Source organism: Pogona vitticeps, chromosome 5, assembly GCF_051106095.1.
Source record: "Pogona vitticeps strain Pit_001003342236 chromosome 5, PviZW2.1, whole genome shotgun sequence".
Lineage (NCBI taxonomy): Eukaryota > Metazoa > Chordata > Lepidosauria > Squamata > Agamidae > Pogona > Pogona vitticeps.
In genome coordinates this window covers 128689783-128714408 of record NC_135787.1, presented here as the reverse complement: position 1 = coordinate 128714408, position 24626 = coordinate 128689783, and the positions used below count along the sequence as shown (strand labels likewise).

General features: G+C 40.1%; 2 protein-coding genes across 2 annotated transcripts in view; both read left to right on the top strand.

Moving 5' to 3' along the window:
• LOC110084064 (hyaluronidase) overlaps positions 1-9462 on the top strand; it is a 31733-nt gene extending 22271 nt beyond the window's left edge. Inside the window, exon 3 of the mRNA XM_020803099.3 lies at positions 45-9462. Within this exon, the coding sequence (XP_020658758.2) occupies positions 45-380 (336 nt within the window). The 3' untranslated portion in view covers positions 381-9462. The remainder of the gene's footprint in view (positions 1-44) is intronic.
• On the top strand, positions 7316-24553 carry LOC110084065 (hyaluronidase-4-like). The gene is made up of 4 exons (XM_078376803.1): positions 7316-7396; positions 11403-12308; positions 20281-20370; positions 22126-24553. Exons 1-4 carry the CDS (start codon positions 7316-7318, stop codon positions 22543-22545), a joined length of 1497 nt encoding a protein of 498 aa, XP_078232929.1. The 3' UTR covers positions 22546-24553.
• The last annotated feature ends 73 nt before the right edge of the window (positions 24554-24626 follow it).

The following is a 24626-nucleotide window of genomic DNA, read 5'->3' as shown; positions in this document are numbered from 1 at the left end:
ATTGCACTGTAAAGTAACCTATCCTTCTCTTTGTTTTCTTTTAGAACAACTGTTTAACCGTGAAAAAATATGTGGATGGTCCTTTGGGACATTATGTCATTAATGTGACCTCTGCCACCAAGCTCTGTAGTAAAGTCCTCTGTAAGAAGAACGGCAGATGCATTCGTAGAAACAGTGAATCAGGTGCCTTTCTGCATTTACATCCCCAGAGTTTTAAGATTCATTTCGATGAGATGAATAAAAAAGTCTTTGTGAAAGGAAGGCTGAAGAAGAAAGATATCAAGGCCATGAAACAGAAATTCATGTGTCAGTGTTATCAGGGCTGGACAGGTAAATTTTGTCAAATGCCTTGTTCTGAAAATGCGTGCCAAACCTATTGACAATAAATGTGGAATGGAAAAATCAGTCTCTTGTTCAATATGCTGTTACCAAATTCTTTTTGAGACATAGAACATCTACCTCATTTTAATCAAAAGCTGGTTTAAGTTTACTAATTGGAGAAATCCTGAAAACATAGCCGTTGGCTACCTAATAATCTAGAAATTGGAGTTGTAGTCCAGGAACAACAACAACTGCTGCTACTACTACTACTACTATTACTACTACTACTACTTTTGCTCATCTATGCAGAGTGCATGAATCAGTCCTCTTACTATAAAAGCAGGAAGTGGAGTATCTCACACACTTGTACCTTCAGTAGCATATTCAGAAGAGGATTTGGGGAGAATGAATCCAGGGCTACAATTAGTGATTAGGAGGCCCCCCAAATGGAATTGACCTGTCTCCCTTTGAGGTGCCCCATGCTTCCATCTACTGTTCCATCATTAGTAGGGTCACATCTGCATGGGTAGAATAGCTTGCTGTTTGGATTGCTTCTGGCGCTGGTTTGGTATATGTGGTCCATGTATGTTTTAATTTAGAGTGATCCATCCTGCCGCTTGTTAGACCCATCCCACTCCTTTCTGGCACAGCAGTGGGGTTACATTTGTTTTCGATTCAGAGCACTCCTAATTAGCCCATTCTGTAGACCATGCAGATAGTTAGTCCATACCAGAATAGAGCTGTAGGTGGTAATGAGGTGACAATACTGTGATGTATTTGGTGGGTTGTGTGATTGAAAGGGATGATAGAGAACTCCTCTTCTTTATCTTTATTCTACTGTTTAAATTTTTAAAAAATACATTTTCCTATTGATGCAGTGCTATTCCAGATGAACAAAATACATTGGTGGCATTATGTGTCCTACGCTAGGTAGATGCATTGCTCTTTTTCTAGGTCACTTACTTTCCTTAACAACAACAAAAAAGGAGAGTCACTATTACCACTGTTATTGCCACTGCACACTTGCCACACTGCCATTGTCCTCTGTTGCTGCTGTCTCCTTACTTGTAGATAAACCAAGTAAACTGAGTAAATCGGTGATCCAAAAAATTGTTTGGACACTTCTAACAGGAGGAAAAACTTCGATCAGTGTGAATGGAAGGATTGTGCAAGTGAGAATTAAAATATTTCTAACTAAATATAAGAACCTTTTAAGCATGAAGCAGAACACCCCAGCTTCCCTGTCTGGATGTGCTCTTAAGTTTTCTTTAACAGTCTCTAGTTCTTGTGACAGGCCTCATATGTTCTGCAGTTTCAGTATTCTTCCATATCCTTTTGGGCCACAGCTTGGGAAATTTACTAGTCTGGACTATATCTTCTGCAATGCCCCAGCCAATAATGGCCAGTGACTATATTGGTCAGAGGAATTTGGGATTTGTAGTCCAAAAAAAGAGAAAATAACCTTTCCAAGTTCTGGATTTGGGTGGAGAAGAATGGCACTGTATGTATAGGCCCTGCAGCCTCTGTCATGTCTCTGTTACTTGCCTTCTGCGCCTTCTCTAGAAATGTCAAAAGCAGGAGAGCATAAATCATGTTCAAGGTGTGTAGGCTCCTCATCTGATTTAGAAACTTGAGCAATCAGGGTTCTAAAATCATGTGTGGATTCTACATGCACAGATTAGGTTCCTTTCCCAAACAATCCATGAGAATAGCAGCCTACACACTTGCTTTCCCCACACTAGAAGTGGAAAAGAAATGTACATTTCCACATAAAATACCAGCTTCGTACTTCCCAACACTGGCAATAGGACAAATCATCCTAGCCTCAGATGATTTGTCCTTTTGCCAGAAACGTGGATTTCCATAGCATGCAATGCATTTTGACAATGAAAAATTGGGCACAAATCTGTGCATGCAGTTAAAAAAATGATATGCCACTGAATATACTGATGCAAAATCTGTCATTTTAAACAATGGGAAATTTCTTCAAGGAGTTCATTTAATTTGTAGAAATCCTTGCTACAAACAGAGCCGACAGTTAATATCGATTTTAAAAAACAAATTACACAAATTTATGAGGGAATTGTCTCTCACTGTCTGGTACCCATCTGAATAGCTGAATGGGTGGGTCTTTATATACAGATATAGTATACCTCTTTGTCAAAGCCTACTTAATTATATCCTATCAACTAACGTACAAGTTCTTATTAGTGGCTACCTTTTTGTTTTTCCAAGGGTCTCTATTAAGTCAGAACTGACTTAACAGCACAGTTTAGTTTTGAATCTGAAATTCCTTGTATTACAGAGATTCCAAAAGTTGGGGGAGGGAATACAAAAGCAAGGGGGGAAAGGAGCTCAGTGGTAGAGAGTACGCTTTCTGTTGAGGTCCCCGATTAAAATTTCATCCCTTTCATTAGGGATAAGATGGAAGCCTGCTTGAAACTCTAGTGATGCTCTGCCAGGATGCACTGAGAATACTGAATGGATCAAACCAATGGTTTGATTCAATGCAAGACACATCCCTTGGTTCCAGAGTTTATTTACTGGTAAGACCTTGGTTCCAGAATGTATTTACCGGTGAGATTCCCTCCACCCTGGCAGAGTGACTTCAAGAAGGTCCCCACTGGAGTTTGTACTGAGGGAGTACCAATTTAATATCCATATATTACAATTCTCTTACGAGCCAGGCACATAATTCTATTCTAAGCATTGCTCCATAGAAGTAAATCCTTAGACTTCCATGGAACTCACATTTGAGTAAGTATGGACAGGACTGCAGAACTTCATGAGCAGAGCATTTTCTTTGCACACAAATGCTTTTGCCAGTTTTCCTTCCCTCTGTCAGCAAGGTGTTTACTCACACACAAGCCACATGCCTAGTTTGATGGCTCAGCTCTCTCTTGCCCCTTTCAACAGGTACCCTCAACAGTGGTCACCACATTTACCACACAGTTGGAGGAGAAAATGATAAAAGCACACTTGTGGCAACTGGATGCTTGGCTTAAATTCTTCAGACCCATTCACACCTGCCTAGGTGTAAGCTCCATTGGGAACCAACTTTTGATTCCAAAGAAGTCATGCTTTGAATTGAATTACATGAGTTTGGCTCATAAGAGAATTGTAATGAATATTTCAAGGCAGTAATGGCTAGTTTGAACTATAGCACTTAAGTGGGACTAACTTTAGTTAAAGAGAGATTGAGCGAAAGCCTCCAGCTTGCCCTGAGTCACCTCTATAATGACATGTTTAGTGGAGAGCCAAGAGAAAAAGGGTTGGCATTCAAGTTCTCTTCTTCATGGGAGAGCTGCACGACTGATGGCAAATCGGAAGGTAATTATATTTTTATTTTTTCATTTCACATGTGAACAATTTGGATGCACACTTTGCTGAACTGAGGCAGAGGTCTTGCTTTTATGCTATTTATTTTGTGTATCTAGTGCCAACTTGTAATGCCTTTTTTTTCCAGAGATGGGAAAATTTCTTTTTTGGGGACTACAACTTCCAAAATAACCCAGCTTCAGGGATATTCTGGAACTTGCAATTTTAAAAAACCCTTCAAACACATCTCTTATTCAGGCTTAGAAAAATACAGCATTGCTGGCTTAGCTCAATTATTTTCCTTGAAGCTGTATTTCTTGGAACTGGCTTGCTTATTGAAATCCAGTTGAGTTTGGAAATGCAGGGACCAGGCAGCCACTCAAGTTATTCTTGACTGGAGGCATGTGACACCTCTGAATCTAAAAGAAGCTGTACTGCCCACAACTGCTGTTTCCTCTAGGATGACACTCTTACTATTGGATGCTGTAAAATCTGGACAGTGCACAGAAAAAATTGGGGGAGAGGGGATTTTTGTTGTTCTGCTTTTGTTGCTGGAGGGTCCCATTGCCATGGATTATGTACTGTGGAAAAACGGTCTGCTGTGCTGAACTACCCTGTTTCCCTGCGGCTTGTATGAGTGTAGAGAGGCTATGTTTGCTAGATGCAGCAGCAGTTGAAAAGACCTATGGAAGGGTCTCCTCTCCTTGTGATCACCCAACGGGCAGCTCTGGTTATTTGGAAGGGTGATAGCTGGGCTCAGCAGAAATAGAGAGAGGTTGGGCGCATCTCAGTCTTGGGTAGAGGAGGAGGAAGTGGCCGGGAGAAAAATGCAACAGCAGCTGAGGTTCAAAGTGTAAATGAGTCCCACAGGCACTCCAGGGAGAAGGCGATGATTGAATTGGGAAGACAACAGTTGCAGCAGCCTGACCCACTTCTCTTCCCAAACTGCCATCTCAAGTGGCTGCCTGACCTACAACTGCGTAGCCCTGGATGGAAAGGAATGCTATGCGGAGGGGTTCTGGGGCTGGAACAGAAGGGCAGGGTTCTGTTCTCCACTGGGACCCTCAGAGAGTGCCCCCAACCTCTACCAGAGAATATGGTGAGTTCAGCACTGAGGCATACACACTTCCTTCTAGTGAGACAAGAGGAGGAGCCATTTCTTACCTCTCCTCTCCAGCAGCAGAAAGCTGGGAAGAGACCGATAGCAAGGTTCTCTAAAGCAGCTATTCTCAATGGGGACCACATGGACTCATGGGGGGGGGGCAGGCAGACACATTTGAAAGGGGCCACAAATTGGAAACAATTGTTCACATATCACTTTATAAGGTTCATTATGCGATTTATATAATCCTGATTCATCCTATATTTCTTTCATATTGTGTTTATGGCCATGCCCCCCCCCAAAAAAGGTTGAGAATGGTTGCTTCAAAGCAGTGGTTCCCAACTTTAGGTAAACGAAGTAATTTTTTTGGGGAGAGACTGCATTTCCCAGAAGCCTTCATCACTAGTTGTGCTGGCCAGGGTTTCTGGGAATTGTAGTCCAAGAATAGCTGTGTCACCCAGGGTTGGGAACCACTGCTGTAAAGCCATGCTCAACGTTTTCGTGGCCACAGCCATTAACACAATATGATAGAACTATAGGCTGAATCAGGATTGTATAGGGCACATAATGAATCTTATAAGGTGGTGTGTGAAGAATTGTTTCCAGTCTGTGCTTCTCTTCAAATGTGCCAACCCCCCTCAGGGGGCCATATGACCCTCGCTGAGAATGGCTGTTCTAAAAGAATGATCTTGTGGATCCCCTATGAACATTATGCTGTTCACTTTCAGCTAGTTTGTTTCAAAACCAGAGCTCTTTTCTTGAGGGCTTTAAATGATGATTGAGATGTTTTGGTACCCTCTAAATCTCATCTCTCCAGAGTAAAGTCCTATTGCTCCACCTTACTTATACCCCTGGTTTGGGGTAATTAGGCTTCTGTATCAGCCAGCAGTGATGTATGGCAATGAGAGCTGGACCATAAAGAGGGCTGACTGCCGAAGAATCAATGCTTTTGAATTGTGGTAATGGAGGAGATTCTTGAGAGTCCCCTGGACTGCAAGGAGAACAAACCTATCCGTTCTGAAGGAAATCAAGCCCGAGTGCTCACTGGAAGGACAGATCCTGAAGCTGAGGCTCCAATACTTTGGCCATCTCATGAGAAGACTCCCTGGAAAAGACCCTGATGTTGGGAAAGTGTGAAGGCAAGAGGAGAAGGGGACGACAGAGGATGAGATGGTTGGACAGTGTCATCGAAGCTCCCAACATGAATTTGACCCAACTCCAGGAGGCAGTGGAAGACAGGAGGGCCTGGCCTGCTCTGGTCCATGGGGTCACGGAGAGTCAGACATGACTTAACAACTAAACAACAGCAACAACAAAATCACCACGGTAGAGGCTGTCTTTCTTTCCTCGTCTGTTTCCCCCCTCCTCTGTAGGTTTTGGGGTTTCTTTCTATTTGCAATTTAGATTCCGCCTTGCCTGGATGTATTTATTTCATTTGTTTGTGTTGGGAACCTCTGCCAAAAATTAATAAAAGCAAACATGGTACTGCAGCCACTGGGCTGCCTCAGTCATTCTCCACAGAACAAGAAAAAATATTGCTTAAGGACCACTAGTCCTTTTCTTCCTTCTCTCATGCTACATTGGGTGAGGGTGGAAATTTCTCCCAAGTGTCAGCTAAAGCAGTTTTGGTTCAGCACAGTCTTGAAGAGTTAGGCAGCTGCAGTTTAGCACTGTGGACACTGCCTTTGTAGTCCACTATATTTCCATGTTTCATAGTTATATCTGCCCCCTTCTGGGTTGTAACTATTTGAGTGCTTCCAGTGACTGGGGATGTTGGAGAGTCAGAAATTTGAATATTGATTTGGATTTGAGACCTTGATTAGAGACAAGGGGCCTAAACTTGCACCAGGTTGAATCAAGCCCCAATTTGATCCAATTGCTGATGCACCATTTCAGATGAAGACTTCATGCAATATGCTCCGTTGTACAATTGCCTGCATATTTTCCACAGTTCCCACAGGATTCAGGCTACAGTTGTACACCAAGGTCCTTCAAATACGTGCTTCCAGATCTCTGAATCATGATAAATTTTTTTCTAATTTCATTCTCTCTCCCATCTATTTTTGATATAACAGTCTGCTGTGTTAAAATGCATAAATCAGTAGCTCCACAGTCCATACAATCATTGCTTGCCAGAATCCTGTTGATATCCATGTAAGACTATATAAATCTTACATGAACACCTATAGTATTTTGGCCACTATATACTTAACTGCTGGTCCAACCAGAACTAAACAGAGATATTTTATCTTTGTTTCTTGAGGAATGCAAGACTTTGTAGAAGAGACCTTTTGTATTCACCCCATTTCAAACTACACAAACTCCCTCCCCAACTGAGAGTATTATTTACATTAGGAATTCTAAATACAGTATTTGTTTATTGAGACCCTTGCAAAAATATACTGCCTGCATGGACTGTGATTAATCTATGTAGCTGCAGCCAGGACACTTTTCTCTTCACGTTAGAAGAAAAGTCATTTCCTGTCAATCTGTGCCAGGTTCAGAGAGTGGGAGTCTTTGGAAATGCAGGTTGGGCTAAAAATAAAATGGAAATGATAGTTTTGCACACAGAGAATGAAAGTCTGGAAACAATTTCAGGCTTGGGATGAAAACAACCACCCTGATCTTCTACAAAACACAGTTGCACCAATCCAGGTAAGAAGAGCCACGTATGGCAGCAAATCTCTCTCCTCTTATTATTTGCCAGATGACGGTCCATGAATAGAAACTGGTATTGCATTTTGTATGTCTGTTTGAATCTGCATCATAATGTGGGTGTTTTCTTCTTGTTCTGTATGATTGCTAGTTTGGATGCACTCCCCTTTCTCTTCTGAGGAGACTAGTCGGTTGATCAAGATTTTAATTAAGCATTATCAATAGAAATGGAACAGAGATGGTTGTTGTGGGTTTCTCGGGCTCTTTGTCCGTGTTCTGAAAGTTGTTCTTCCTGACATTTCACCAGTCTCTGTGGCCGGCATCTTCAGACCTTTTGTGTTCCCACAGCTATAAATACTCAGCTATCCAACAAACAGCAACAGAGCATGGACAGAGTTCCTACTCCTGTCCTCTGAAGATGCCGGCCACAGAGACTGGCGAAACGTCAGGAAGAACAACCTTCAGAACACGGCCAAAGAGCCCGAAAAACCCAGAACAACCATCAGATCCTAGCCGTGAAAACTTTCAAGAATATACAGTATGGAACAGAAATATTAGCACTTAATCCCTAGCTTTAGCTCCATGGGTCACCTTGTAACTTTAGTTCTTCATTTAAACCTTTAAAAGTTGGCAGCATAACTCTACATCTGGCCATTTCTTCCTTTCAGTTGCAGGTATGTATTAACTAACACTTTTAGTTGGCATTTTGTAGGATTCTAGCCATGCTGGCTGGGTTTTATAGTTCCCAAAGTTTTTAAAGTTCTGATTCAAATATATATATTCACCTCAAACTATACAGAATAGACTTTTTTTCTCACTAAATCCTAAGGTTTGCTAAGACCAATCATTAAAGAAACCTAATGAAAATCATTTTTATTAAGGAACTGTACTTTGACTTTGGGTAGCATTAGTTGATGAACTCAGTGTTCGTTCATCAATTTTTTAAAGCTAAATACATGAACAAAGTTGTTCCTGTGAAATCCACATTCTGCATTCCTATAAGATAAAGAGGAACAGAGATTGCACATATTAAGTCTTTGTTTTAGCACAGTAAATATTTCCATTCTGCTTTTCTAAAAATAGCAATGTGATGAAGCCAATTAGTGACACAACTGAGCTGAAAGTTGGACTTCAGTTTGAAGCCCAGCCTAGCTGCTCCAAGCAACTGATTTAGGACTGGCTCTGCAGTTAAAAAAATCAAAAAGCAATAGGAAAAAGCTTTCCTATGATTGACTGAGGATCAGCAAGACATTTCTTGGCTTTCTATTTTATTGTTGGATTATTCAATTGACACCTTCCAGAAAAATGCAAATCTGAATGTAAGCAGTAGTTAGAAATCTATATATTTTTGAGTTTGTGGTATGTTTCACAGAATAAAACAAACAATGTGTACATTTAGAATTGCACATATTTCAAGAATTAATACCAACACATTGTAGTCAATGGGACAAATAAATACATTTGAATGATGTACACATTTTGAAAGACAAAGGAAAATACAGTACTGTACACACAAATGCCTGTGTGAGCAAAAACACTAAGGTTTAAGTAAGGAAAAAATCTATATAGCAGTGGAAAAATTTGCAAACTGAGTAAGGAAAAACATTGCAGTATCCAAGGGGAGGATTTCAGTCCAAATCCAAAGGAAAAAAGAACAAAATTGGTTCTTTTAAGCCTGAGGTTCTTCTGTTTCACCAAAGTACTGACATGTCCTCATACTTTGATTGTATAAGATTTTAAATATGATAATTAATTTTCCACTTCTGAGTGCAGACACTTTCAAATACTACTTTGACAATTTTGGTAAATTTTGGTGCTCTTTTCCCTTGTTGTTCCTAGACCACATGGCCAGTCCCATCTTGGGGCAATAGGCAACTGGTAGTAAAACTGCTTCAGGTTCCCTTACCTGGCTATGGTCACCGTCTTGTCACTGCAAAATTCATTACAGCCCAGCCTTAATGGTCACCTATGCATACCTTAGCAACAGCTGCTGTTTATCATATGCAGCTGGCCACCTGTGCTAAAATCAGGAGAGCCAGATGAAAGATGGGTGACAAAAATAAAAATATCATACAGGTCTTTCTTTCAACGCTTGTATGACTGTACTGGTGTTGATCAGTCATTCACAAAGTAATGCCATATTTTCCTAATGACAGCCCAACTGATTCAGCCTTGCCATGATGCAGCATCACAAACTACAGGTTACTTGTCCATCATGTTATAAGCACAGATTCACGATCAGGAAAGGGTTAATATCATCAGTTAGCTAACTAAGGGTGGTAGTGCTTCTGTGGCTGCCTCATAATTATATTTAAGGATCTTTAAACTAGGAGTGCAAGGGAAAAAATACCTTGTTTGATTGTTTGGCTGGCATGCAGGCAATTTGGGATGTATTCTTCTCAGTCAGCCCTTGTGGAATCCAGGTGTTTGTTTGCTTGTGGCATTTGTTATGGGGATTTTGATGCAGTTGGTTGACTGTGATAGTGTGTTTTGTTTATTTTTCTTTCAGTGTCTATAGGTGATGGTAATAGGGCCTTTTATTCCTGCTTTTGCAATCAAAATTTGATCTATTTGTATAGCTCAGCTAATGCCATGTTTACTAACTGCACCCTAGGAGGAAATAGCTGCAGATCAACAGCAGTTCAGAAAATTGTTGTTTTCAGTTTTAAAACTTACTGTTAGAAAACCATATTTTTTTAAACAAGGCATTCCCATCCTGCCATCCTCTAAGCACCCAAATTAACACAAAACCATTCATCTAAGCCAAAACACTCTGATATAACTTTTCCTTAAATAGATCTGTTTTATTTTAAAAGGCACATAAAATAAACTCCCAGTGACACCCAGTGGCAGAACAAAACACCTACAACTATGCTGACAAGTAATTTTAAAATAAATCTAAAATCCTTTGTTAATCCCAACTGAAAAAAAAATCATGTTACTTTCATCTAGAGTCAATGGAATTTATGTAACTTTTAATGTATCAGATTCTTATTGAGTCAGTAGTCTACTCTAGTTGGGACTAACAAATGGATTCAAATTATACAACTAAATCCAATATTGAGATCCAAACTGGAGCAGACCCCCTGAGATTAATAAAAAGTCTCATTAACTTCAGTGGGTACATTCTATCTAGGATTAACATTCCACATTCTCCAATGATTGCATAGTGTCTCTTGAGAACATAGGATTGAGGAAATCAGCACAAAACCATCTAGCAAACCTAGAAGTCTTAAGAAATGATACTGTAGGAATCAATAGTTAGCAGTGCATCCTGCTCCAATTCATCAGAAGTAAACTATAGTAGGTTCATTGAGAGCTACCTCTCTGTGGATATGAAGATTGTAGACTTATGTATTACTTAGGAGGAAACATGCGTTGAATTGTCAGACAACTTTGGCTCTGAGCTTTTCAGTCTTAGCCAGAAATATTATGTTTTGATGCCTAGAGACATGCTTTCTTTATACAATTAAATAAAATATTGCCTGATTTCAACTGAAGATAAAAATGCTAAATATAATCTTAGGGGTTTCCTGCCATGTAATCAATGTATCTTGTCCACATTGCATGCATATTTTAGTACTTTGTAAGCACTACCATCCTCTTTGTTAGTATAGCTGCTACATGTCTTTTTTTGTTAAAATTCATGGTGGTAGTAGCAATCTTTTAAGTGTGATTACAAAGGTTGTTTTAATGTTTGCAACATCAGTTTTCTATATTCACCTATATTTCATTATTTTTTTAATTGTATACCTATTGCCCTTTTTAGCTGTTCTTGTGTTTTAAGTATTGTGGGCCTCCTCAAGTCCCTTTATGGGAGAAAATGGCCAAGATATAAAATAAATAAATAAATAAATAAATAAATAAATAAATAAATAAATAAATAAATAAATAAATAAATAAATAAATAAATAAATAAATAAATAAATAAATATTATTTGCAAAAATTGTTCCTATCATTGGTGTTCTAACGAAAATTCAAATATCACTTTCTATCACTCAGCAGGTCCATTTCACAGTCTGGTTGCAGCTGACATTAATGTGGAGTTCTGCATTTCCCATGAAACCTGCCCAGCTACCTGTATTCCGAAGGAAGCCATTTATAGCTGCCTGGAATGCACCAACAGATCATTGCTCCATCAGATATAACATAACTATTAACCTGAAAATTTTCCATGTGACTGGAAGCCCATTTGCCAAGGCGAGAGGACAGAATGTCACAATATTTTATGTCAACAGGCTGGGATATTATCCATGGTATACGCCACAGGAAATCCCAGTTAATGGTGGCCTACCTCAAAATTTTAGCTTGCAAACACATCTGGAAAAAGCAGCCCAAGACATTAACTACTACATTCCTGATAAAGATTTCACAGGATTGGTTGTCATAGACTGGGAACATTGGAGGCCGCAATGGGACCGCAACTGGAGTACTAAAGATATTTACAGGAAACAGTCAAGAAAACTCATTTCTGAAATGCAAGAAAATATTTCAACAAATGCCATTGAACATTTAGCCAAACTTTCCTTTGAACAATGTGCTAAGGCTTTCATGAAGGAGACAATTGAGCTAGGGATTAAAAGTAGACCCAAGGGACTGTGGGGCTACTACTTATACCCTGACTGCCACAATTATAATTTTCATGACAAGAACTACACTGGCTCTTGCCCAGAAAGTGAAGTTCTGAGAAACAATGAACTGTCATGGCTATGGAACAGCAGTGCCGCTCTATATCCATCCATTGGTATTAAGAAATCCCTTGGAAACAGTGAAAATATATTACATTTTTCACAATTTAGAGTGAATGAATCCATGAGGATTTCCTTGATGACATCACATGATTATGCTCTTCCAGTATTTGTATATACCCGACTGGACTATAGAGATGAGCCTTTGCTATTTCTTTCTACGGTAAGCTGCTTGGGGAATAAGAGCAACTGCAAAGGAACTCTGAAACGGGAGTAACTTGTTCATATTTTACCTCAGACAAGAAGTCATTAGATTGATTTAAGCAGATATCTCTAATCCTCAGCTGCCTATCTTTAATATGGATATAATAATACTTGCCTATCTGATAAGGCTTACTCTCTTATAAGACTTTTGTAAGGCTTCTTTGAAAATTCAGAAAAAACAATATATAAGTGTTAAATATCGGTTAATGTCCAGAATCCTATTGTGTTTGTGCACCATATATCTTAAAATGACAACTGGTGTGCATGATCATTTTCAATGTCTTTTGCATGCAAAGATATCCCTTAGATCCAGCTATGGCATTGACTGCATGCCTGGGTGCATGACAGCCAGCCAGAAAATTGCACAATTTCCCTTAAGCCTAAAATGGCTGAAATCCTGCTGCACGGGTATGTAAATGATATTCCTTCTAAAAGTTATGTCCTTTGCAACTGTATAACAGGTCTCAGGCATTTCTTTTACAATGGCATTCACCAGCATTTCACATAGAGGATGAAATCCTGTTGTGTAGTTATGCAAGCAGTGTAATCTTTAGATGTGAATTGCTATAGTTAAGAACGTTGCACAGTTCAGTATGCAACAGATTATGTCTACCATCATTTTTTTACTTATAACAATTTGCATCTGAAGGTTACGCTGCTTGCGTAACTGTGCAACAGGATTTTAGCAAGTGCTTCACAGTGCAATTCAATACATTTTTACTCAGAAGCAAGACCTCAGTTAATAGAACTTACTCCTGGGTAACTGGGTCATAGTCTTACTGTACTAACATCACTTCTATACAGCTTGCTGGGGAAAACAAACATATTTCTCATGTCATGTTTGTGGAAAAGGAGCACATTATTTATTTTTTAAAATGTATGTACCACTTTTAATTTTCACAAGAGCAGTTCACAGAATAAAATAACAGAATACTATAAAAACATTAAATAAGAAAATAAAATGGCATAACAACTCATTTACCATGACCAGGAGAAGGTGATCTTGTACATAGTCTTGGAAATATCCAGGCAAAGGAATAAGTTTTTGAGTAGAAATATTCCACACTAGGAGCCTGCCTCATCTTCATGAGGAAACAATGCCACATGGTCTGTGACAAAATGGAGAAGGCTGTCCGCTCTACAACACAATCAACTGAGCATTAGTGAACTCTTATATAATAAGCAAAGTCCCCTCCACAGAGAATAATGCCTGGGCAACCTGCATGAAAAAAGGTTCTCTAGCCTGAAATATAAGACTGAAGCCTTAGAAAATAAAGTAATAGACATGTGCACATCATTATTTATCTTAAAAACTGACTTCAGTAACATATTTTAGTTTTTTCCTCCCCCCCAACTAGATTGTTCAAAGGCTTGGTTTTGAATCAGAGTTTTTTTAATGGAGATTTTTTCACTACCTTGCATTAACCAACAACAAGAATATATCACAGAACTTCGTTGACTAAATTTGAGATTATTCCAAGATATGGGGACCCATTTGGGGTGTTCCTTTATGCCCTGGGAGTAAAGGACATCTGCAGAAATTTTGTCTGTTGGAGAGAAACTTGCACACTGTTGTGTTAGCATAATTTCTACATATAATTTGTGTGCAGCTAAGATGCAGTGTATCTGTTTGTGTATAAATGTAAGAAATAAATATAGAATGTAAGGGGCTGAGAACCCACCTTCTGCTCCTACTACTAAGATGAGAAGCATTGCTGAATGTGAAAGTTATTCTTTAAGAAGAATGGTGATAATAACCTGCTGAAATCATCCATAACAATGGTAGGATAATCCTTTAGATGAGGACAAACATTACAATATTTAAAAAGTAATGAAACATGCTACATATTTTAAAACACTGGTTGGAAACCAGTACTGTAACTTATGCTGTGTAAGGATGTCATCATCCACATTTTTTTATTTATCCCAATTATCAGTCTTAAGACAATTGTTCTACCATTTAAAATATATAAATTTTAATGTGCCATTGTTTGAATGTCGTAATTCTTTTTAAAATAATGTTTTATATGTGACGTTTATTTTATACCTGTACTTATGCTTTTTTAAAAAACATTTTGTGAACACAACCTGGCTACCTTGGATAGATGGGTGGTGTAGAAATTAAATGAATAAATGAATGAATTTGTTGTGAGGAAGCGGTTGGGGGCTGCAGGACATGGGGAAAGTTTTTAATTTTTTAAAATCACAGCCAGCAGTAAAATAATTCCAGTGCTGGCATTTTTTGGAAATTAAAGATGAATTCCTCATGATGAACGGGATCCCAAGAGACCTTCAGAGTGCGGTGGGGTAATCAGAAATCATAAATTTCCAAGAAAACACTGTGCCTGATGCCGTCATCAGCCTTACATGGCATAACTTTGGCAACCAGATTTCAGCCAATAAAATGATGCAATAAATAAATGCTTTTTAAACAGTACATGGAGAATGGTGAAAAGCACATTTCCTATTAAAACCCCTTTTAATTTAGCCAAAAGTCTGTCTAAATTAAAAGCTCCTAGCCTACCACTAGAAGGAGGGACCAACATGACTTCCCTTTATGTCATGAGTTCAGCCAAAGAAGGCCTGGAATCAGAGGGGTTAATTACAGCTGAGGAAAATGCTGGGCAATTAGTATCAAAGACAGCTGAATCACCACCAGATTCTCCTCCCTCACTAGCCAGAGTGAGATATAAGCTTTGGTAGAGATTCACAACACAAGGTTTGAGGTTCACATGAATGCTTCTCACAGGAACATCAGGTTAACCAGTCCAGAGTTTTAACAGGATGGAATGTTTCTAGGAATTAGGTGATTGTTGCTGCTATATAATGTACCCAGAGTCTTGGAAGCAACACATCAATTCCCTGGCTTGTGTCCACGCTCCTGCTTATCTTGAACCTTGCTCTCTTGACCCTTGGCTTTCAGACTCTGACTTCTGACTATGGTTTGTGTTTTGGTTTTGACAATTTGGACTGGCTTATTGGACTTTCACCTGCTGAATCCCCTAGGAACATGACACTTTAGAAGGAGTTCCACTATCTGGAAGGCGGCACTGGAAATGTCATCTTGTGTTCTCCTCAGCCCTGCCACGAAGATAGAAGGATTGATACAAAGCCTTCCTCTAAAGAAGAAGAAGAAGAAGAAGAAGAAGAAGAAGAAGAAGAAGAAGAAGAAGAAGAAGAAGAAGAAGAAGAAGAAGAAGAAGAAGAAGAAGAAGGGGAAGATATGGAGGCAGTGACAGATTTTACTTTCCTGGGCTCCATGATCACTGCAGATGGAGACAGCAGCCCCGAAATTAAAAGACGCCTGCTTCTTGGGAGGAAAGCAATGACAAACCTTGACAGCATCTTAAAAAGCAGAGACATCACCTTGCCAACAAAAGTCCGAATAGTCAAAGCTATGGTTTTTCCTGTAGTGTTGTATGGAAGTGAGAGCTGGACCATAAAGAAAGCAGACCGCCGAAGAATTGATGCCTTTGAATTGTGGTGCCGGAGGAGACTCTTGAGAGTTCCCTGGACTGCAAAGAGAACAAACCTATCAATTCTAAAGGAAATCAACCCCGAGCGCTCATTGGAAGGACAGATCCTGAAGCTGAGGCTCCAGTACTTTGGCCATCTCATGAGAAGAGAAGACTCCTTGGAAAAGACTTTGATGTTGGTAAAGTGTGAAGGCAAGAGGAGAAGGGGACGACCGAGGATGAGATGGTTGGACAGTGTCATCGAAGCAACCAGCATGAATTTGACACAACTCCGGGAGGCGGTGGAAGATAGGAGGGCCTGGCGTGTTCTGGTCCATGGGGTCACGAAGAGTCGGACACGACTAAACGACTGAACAAAAAAGGGCCTTAGGTTGACAATTTTTTTTTATCTTGTTTAAATTAAGTTTAGATTCATTATTCCTCATTATATGCCCATTACAGACAGCAGGCAGAGACTTAGAACATGGGAGGCCAGAAGGAGTGAGGAATTGAGTGTGGCTTTAAAAATTAAATAAATTAAAAACTTCCTATATTATGTAGCAGATAAAATGGTTCTGTCAGAAACCTAGAAAGCAGATTGACATCACATCTCCCTCAGCAAACTACCCCTTATTTGTTAGTTTACTTTAACTGACACTTATTTTCTCAAACATTCACTCAGAGACTCTGGTAATGAGAAAGAATAACAATGTTTCTGTTTACTTACAGTTCTTCATATAGAAAAACAAACATCAAATTGTGTAAAAAATGTCAAATTGTTACATTGACTGAGCTTAACTGGTTAACTAGCTTCACTACTAACCAACTGACTGGTTACATAGCTGACAGAACTCTTCATTCTGTCTTCTTCTGACAGACTGAATATCTAACACTGGCAGTCAGTCACTGGAAAAAGGTGTGTGGGGGGGAAATCTGAGATAGAGAGGGAATGCAGTAATCAGCTGATACTGAGTTGACCAACAGCAACCTCAGTCCAGAAAAGGCCCTCCCAATTAAAAACTCCTTAAAATGTATCATATGCAGGTTGTAATATATCCAACACAATCATCCTGTAAAACAGTGCCTTTAAGACCCACCACAGAGAGATAGCCTAGAAGGGCGCCACAGCTGATGATACTGAAATCTGCTGAGAAGCCCAGCAGAATGAACAGGGAGCCAATTCTCTTGTCTAATTCTTTGGGGAGATCATCCACCAAGGTGACCAAAGCCCTCTTCATCCAATAACCATGACAGTTCCTTTTGTATTTTATTCAGTCATCATGCCTGAAGCCAGACTGGAATGAATCAAAATGATCTAGGAACCTTTGGAGCTCAGATATTACCATGTACTTCAATACCTTAGCCAAGAATCTAGTATTAGAGAGTGGCTGGAACTTGCTGGATTCCAGCTTGCTGGATTCAAAGAAGGGATTTTCAGCAATGGTATGCTGGAACTCTGCCTTGCTCCTGTAAGGAGGCAGTCACCACATCTATTATTCATGTGGCTAATGCCCCAGGCTACTTTTACGAGTTGGGAAGGGCACGTGTAGTGGATCTCACTTCTCCAAGGGTTCAGTCCACATCCTTAAGCTGTACAAACTGGAAGTTATCCATTATCATGGGACAAAAAGTTGCCTAAGTTACATCCACCGATGTTGTGTCAGGTGCACCTTTCCAGTAAGAGTTGAGATGGACTACTGTGTGTGCAAAGCATTGTGCAAAATCTTCACAGTAGTCTGCATTCTGAATGGTCTGCATTCTGTTCTTGTGAGCCAGAGCATTACAGGTCTTTGACTACTCGAGACACCTTTGCTGGATTACTCTTTGCAGATGCAGTGCTAGCAGACAAGAATATTCTTTTTCACCGCTGCTGGCTCTTGCCCATGTTCTGTCTGATTTTTTCTGAATTTTCTCCCAATACTGCTGTAGTCTTGTAATCAGGTTCTCCTGAGGCCGGAGGCGGTCCCCTTGTTTGGGCGGGAATAACAGTTGGAGGCGATTTTAAAGATTGAACAGAATCCTTTTTATTCTCAGTAACCGCAACATCAATTAACTCAAACGGATCAAATGTGCTCAACTCCAGTAAAACCTTGTAACTATGAACCTTCACCTCGGGAGTAAATATATCGCTCCTCACATCGGGGCCGGACCAAAGCGCTCCCGATCTGTCATTGCCCGCAAGGGCATGCTCTGGACCGCGCAAACCGTTCCACAGCAAGGGTGTCTCACCCAGTCCCCTTTGCGTGGTGGCAGATTGAAACAGGGACTGAGGCAAATCACCTTCCTCCCCCAACACTGGTTGCAGGGGTAGACCACTACTGTCCATTCTGTGGTTCAATTGTCGCTTTGCCCGGCTTGGCTATGGGTTAGGTTAGGGAACTCCTTTATCAACCTCTTGACCTCCTCTGCATCTCCCTCATCTCCCATCTGTATAGCCTTATCTCTCATGCATTTCGTGGTCCCATCCATTATGATTCTGAATTCCTGTGCCTCTTCCTCCTCCTTTAATCTCATCCCATACGATGAGGTCTAGCTCCTCCCCTTTATCATCAGCTAAGCACACTTCTAAAGTTTTCCTTTCCTCCCTCTCCTCTCTTTCTATCTCAACCAAAACTCCCTCCACGCATCCCTGGTTTTCCTTTGAGGTCTTTCGGTGAGGACGGCACACTAACATCTCCTCCTTCACAAGTCTCCATCCCACTCACTTCGTCACCAGCAGCTCCACAATAAACCAGGTGTCCAGTCTGGCTCCATTACATGGGAGGGGATGCTTAGGAACAAATGCCATGCTCATTTCTCCATTCTGGAGATCGAGCAGGTCTAAGGCAACAGGAAGGTCTCTAGCACCGTGAGAAAGCCATTCAGATCATCACCTTCCTTAGGATGCCATCTTAATTGTCCCTGCTCCCTGAAGGGTCTCTGAGTTCCAAAGATTGTTAATGCCATCAAGTAATGACCTGTCCATGACAAGAGAGCTGCAGAAAGTTCCTCCATACCCAGACCACCATTGTTCTGCTTTTACAATAAAGCAGGTCCAGAGTATGCTCTGTAGCATTAATGGAGCCAAGTACAATTTGGGACAGACCTATAGTACAGATACTATTGGAGACAGATGTGAAATCCTGAACCACTTTTGACAGGGTGCTCTTGACATAAATGTTGAAGTTTTCCAGTGCAATAACCCAAGGTTATTTGAGCACCTTCCCTGACACGAGTTAGCTCTGGGAGAGGAACTCTTGTACACTAGGCAATAGAGCAACGTAATTCTTATTCTTTCCTGGGCACCCGTCTTAAAGATATGCAAACTGCAGAGGGTGATGGAATGATGACAGACCACTGCAAATCTGCCTCCCTGACTCCAGATCTCACCTGCTGCTGTTGCACAGAGAATTCAGGTGGAAAATTCTGAGAGACATTAATATGATCATCCTGGATCAAGTTAATGATTGTTGTTTCCTTGTTCACTGGCCTGGCATTTAACAGTAAGGTTGGTGGCCAATTGAGATGTCCTCTCCCAAGAGGCTGGTGGATCTAAATAGTTTCCTGATGGCACTGGGAAATGTCCTGTTGCACTGACAGGCAAACCTATTGAAGTACTGTCATATAAATTATGATAGAGTTTTTGTTGAAGATTGGGTTCCTGGTGGCTATTGTTTTCCTTTTCATGGATGTGGCAATCAGAAGCAGGTACTGTAAAGAAATATGATCTCACAATATAGAAATTTTATGGACAGAGGCTAATATTCTAGGGCTGATATATGCTTGTGGAAGAGAAATCACAAGTCATAGTAACAAATCGGTACCCACTAGTAAAGTGTTGGTTGCAATCCTCAGCATATGGCCGATGGCACTTTGTGAACTGCAAAGCTGGAAGGGACCTTATGGATCATTGAGTCCAGCCCCTGTCAAGGAGGCATAGTGGGGAATCAAACTCTCAGCCTCTGGCTCTGCAGCCAGATATCTAAACCACTGAGCTATATTTAATGTGATTTTTCTTACACAAGCATACACAAGCAATAGAATTCTCATCAGAGATGGAAGATGAAGTAAATATTGTTGACTAAAGTGTTAGAGTTAATCAAAGACAATCCATTTACTGGAGCATTTCTCCTAGTTCTACAACTTAAATGATGAATAAGGCACAGAAAACTATCCGTGTAAATATTAATGAGGTGTATTATTTCTTCTGACGTGTACAGTGCTGGAAAAGAAAGAGCAATATAATATAATAATGGAGCTGGCAGCCTCTTAAACATCAGCTGATTTAAAAGAGGAATACAGTAGAACTCTACGTTGGACATGGATACCATCCCTAGCATCTCAGTGGTAGCTTAACTGACAGATGACAGGCTTGGTTCCTCATGTTCTTTAGCATTCACAATAGGAGCTTTTACCTAGGCATTTTCAACAATATAAACTGAGAAAAGAACTGCAATATACGTATACACTGATATTGTTTTCCTATTTTCATTTTAGCAAGACCTAATAAGCACAATTGGGGAAAGTGCTGCCTTGGGAGCTGCAGGAATTGTTATCTGGGGAGACATGAATTTAACTTCATCAGAGGTAAACAGATGCCTTGATTCTAACTCCAGACAATTGTCTAATGCCATAAACAGAATTTCCACTCTGTACAATTCAGATTCATTTTACTTACCTTTTAAATATGCTTTCATCTGACAAGTTGTTCTCAGGTAGCCTATGAAGGTTGTAGTGATATATCTGGTGTCCTCATGCTAGGGCTAGGATGTTTATGTAGTTCAACTACAGGACAATAAGAACCAGAAGCTGATTCTAGGGATTTGGATCTGCATTTTAGAATAACTGTTTTTTCCCCCAGACTTCTGTCTGACTGAGTAGACATATGCTGTCAGTTCGCCTACAGTTTTCTCCTTTCTTGAAGTTTAAACTGGGTAGCTTGCTCAGCATTAAGACAATATAGAAATAGAAACCAAGAAAATATGTTAAATATTCATGCTTTTTCTCAAGAACAGGGAGAAAATTAAAGACTTTAAACAAAACTCTTAGCACTCATTCCTCAAATGATACATTCCAAGATTCTTCAGGACTAAATTGGTTTAAAGCTGACCTTTTCATTGCACATAAATATGGAAAGGTACCATTAACTTCAGAGGCATTATAATGCATGGAGGTGAGAAACTGAAGCTGTCATAGAAGAATCTTATACTAAACCACTTATTTCTGGACTGGTGAAAATCTAGGAAGCAGTAAAGGTCAAAAACTATGAATCATCCTTTCTTGATATGATAGAGAACACATCACACAAAATATCGTCTGAGGATACAGTAATTTCAGCATAATCAGACCATTGGGGTGTTCTAAGGACCCCTTCCCCATAATTTCCTTAACAACAACAACAACAACAACAACAACAACAACAACAACAACAACAACAACAACAACAACAACAACAACAATAATAATAATAATAATAATAATAATAATAATAATAATAATAATAATAATAATAATAATAATAATAATAATAATAATAATAATAATAATAATAAAACAACCCATACTGTATGTGTGAGTTTCAGGGACCAGAAAGAAGAATGCAAGCTTCTGCATCAAGAGGGAATTTCACTACATGCAGTTTTTCTCACACTTGCATGATGGGTCTCACCTTTCAACAATCATTTTTCCAACTCAGGTGCTAAGGCTACAGAAGACCTGTTCTTCCTTCAGAGTGTCTATAGGTTTAACGCTAAATTGGTAGTAAAATGTCAAGATCTATGTTTAAAAACATTTTTTAAAAAATTAAAACATTTATTTTTACTTTATGAGCTTGCATAATCTGTACATTGTTTTAAACCTGAATTACACTATCAGGTAATTCTGTATTTCCTGCTATCAGAATGTTTTTCCCCACCAGGCCTGCAACTCCTTCAAAGCACAATCAAATATGCAAATGAAGCTCATGTTCACCACCTGATGAGCAATCAGTCATTAATTTTCAACATGTGGGTGAACCAATGAAGTGACAGGATAAACAGATGACTTTCACCTCTTAAAGAAACTCTGCTTCAATTGACATGCTAACTGTATTGTCATATTTGAGCCTTAATAACAATAATAATAATTGCACACCATCAAGTTGATTCCAACTTATGGTGACCCTTCCCAGGGTTTTCTAGTTTTAGAATACTCAGAAATGTTTTATCATTCACATCTATTGGGGGTGCATTGGGACTGTGCAGCTTGCCCATGACAAGATACGCTTCATGTTTCTTAAAAAGGATGGCATCAGCAATGATTTCACAATCTGTAATGCTTTATTTCCCTTCCTGCTTTTTCTAGGTCAACTGCACAAAGGTGAAACGATTCATTGCTTCTGAGTTAGGTTCCTATATCATAAATGTAACCAAAGCAGCAGAAGTGTGCAGCCGGCATTTGTGCCAGAACAACGGGCGCTGCATACGAAAGAACTGGAAAGCCTTGGACTACCTTCATTTAAATCCCCATAACTTTCAAATAGAAGTCTCAGAAGACCAGAGATTTACTGTGAAAGGGGAAGCGTCACAGACTGACCTTCAAATAATGGCAGAGAAGTTCACCTGCCATTGTTATCAAGGGTTTGAAGGTGTGGATTGTAGAGAAGTTACAGTGCTAGGACATTCTGCCAACGTTGTCTCATCTGCACTGATAGTTATCATCAGCTTGGTTTCCTTGATATTTATAATCACTGAGATATCTGCTCTGATAGTCATAGAGTACTGAGTCACTTCAGGTACTACTGTGTAGATGTCGCTTCATCAAAAGATTGAATTAATTTAAAAGCCAATACATGCAGTCAATTATGACTTACAGTGACCCTTTCCAGGGCTTTCCAGGTGGAAGGTACTCTGAAATGGTATATCATCACCTTCTTCTGGGGGCACCCTGGGGCTGTACAGCTTTGCCCAAGGCCATGCAGGCTAGCTCTGTTGGCAGGAGGCAAAGTGGGGAACTGAACTCCCAACCTCTGGCTCCACTGGGCCTAAACCACGGGGCTATTCAGCCAGCTCATATACATTCTTACTCCCAAGTACATATGTGTAGGATCTTATCCCTTAACAAATGAGTTCCAACTAGGTACACAGACAAAGTTTGGCTCTCAGAGGGCATTGTCTACTGAAGGCATTTTAGAATAGTTCAAAGAAAGCTGCTAGTAGTTGCTTTTGCCTGGTGGCTTCAAACAGATGTGTTTTCAGAGAGGGAGAAGTGTTCACTGGATCTCATCTTCCATCCTGTATTGGGCATATAGTGTAGTGGCCCAGAGGCATGTCTGCAATCCCATGCCCAATGTCCCCAGCTGTTCCAGCCTGACCCCCTTTGATCCCAAATCTTGTGCACTGAGTGCAAATTTTAAAGATGGGTTATAATTACGTTCAGGTAAGTATACTTAAAACCTTCCCCAGAGCCAGGCACCTCAGTAATGTCTCTGTGGAATGTGCTTAGAATCCTCCTTTGAGCCAGAATCCTCTGGAGAATGCCAGAAATATCCCATGTCCTCACACCAAACTTCTGAGTGGGCCTTGTATAAGCAATAATACACCATCTAAGCAATGCCAGATGGTGTATTATTGTGGACAGAGTGGTAAGAGTGCAGGAGCTCAAGACAAGGATACTGCACCGTAGGTTTGAGGAGGAGTAACAACTTCATTTGAACGGGAAGCATCCACATTTTTGTTACAGCTGAAGGCACCCTTGGCATGTGCATGGGAGATGGCTACACCACTGCCTGGATTGACTTGTCATTAAATCCCACTCCTCAGCCTGCTTGCTGAGGGGGACCCAGGGATGACTATGGGGGAAAGCACATGGATGCAAGCCAGTATACAGTATTACCCTTCCTGTTGCCTGGGAGTGAAGTGCTTTCCCTTCATAAGCTAGTTATGTACCTTCATCTTTCACCCCCACAATCTTTTCAGGAGATCACCACTAGTGGAAGGTACCTCAGTCTGTTATCTCCCTGTCCGTGACAACTAGATCCATCCCCATGCTGACACCCACAGAAGTTGTGAAGAAGGAAAACTGATCTTTCATTTTACTATATTATGATTTATAGCAAAATACAAGCAATTATCCCCATGTTTCAGTTGTACACGTTTAACCATTTATTCAATGAGGACAAGTAAGAAACACAAACCAAGTTTGGACTCACTGCTCTGACATTACAGTGCTTGCTTTTCTACCCAGAAAGTGAACCAGAGTGAAGACTATTGCCCTCAGGTCTGCCCCAGCTAGGCCCACCCCCTCTGTTCTTGATTGGCTTAGGAGCCTGCTGTAGCCTTCAATCAGATACAGGCCTGTGAAGCATGCAAGGGCTCCTGGGAGCTACACAGGCCAAGATGGCAGCTGTCATCTCTCCCTTCTGCTAGGCAGCAGAGAAGGCCAGTGGTATGGTCTCTCCAGATGTGCTTGTAGGAAAATATATCAGCCCTAAAATATTTGGATATTGCAACTATGTCTGTTTCTGAAAATGAGCATTTTTTCCTGTTGTGATCAACATTTGCCCCAGTTCTTCATGTAACTAGAAAGACCCTTATTGACTGTGAGATAAATATTGATCTAATAAAGAGGGGAAAAATGAATATTGTTATTATGACTTAGTAAAAGTATTAGGAATATTTCTGCCTTTCATGATGGAGTGAGGCCTTTTAGACTTTTAGGATATGAAACCTCCATAAATTAATTCTGCATGATATAGTCAGTCTAATTGGTGAGTGAATAATTTAAAGCTTAATTTTGACATAATTTTATATTTTTTGGTCATATGTAAGCTTCAGTATTGACTAATGCAGTTAATAAACTATATG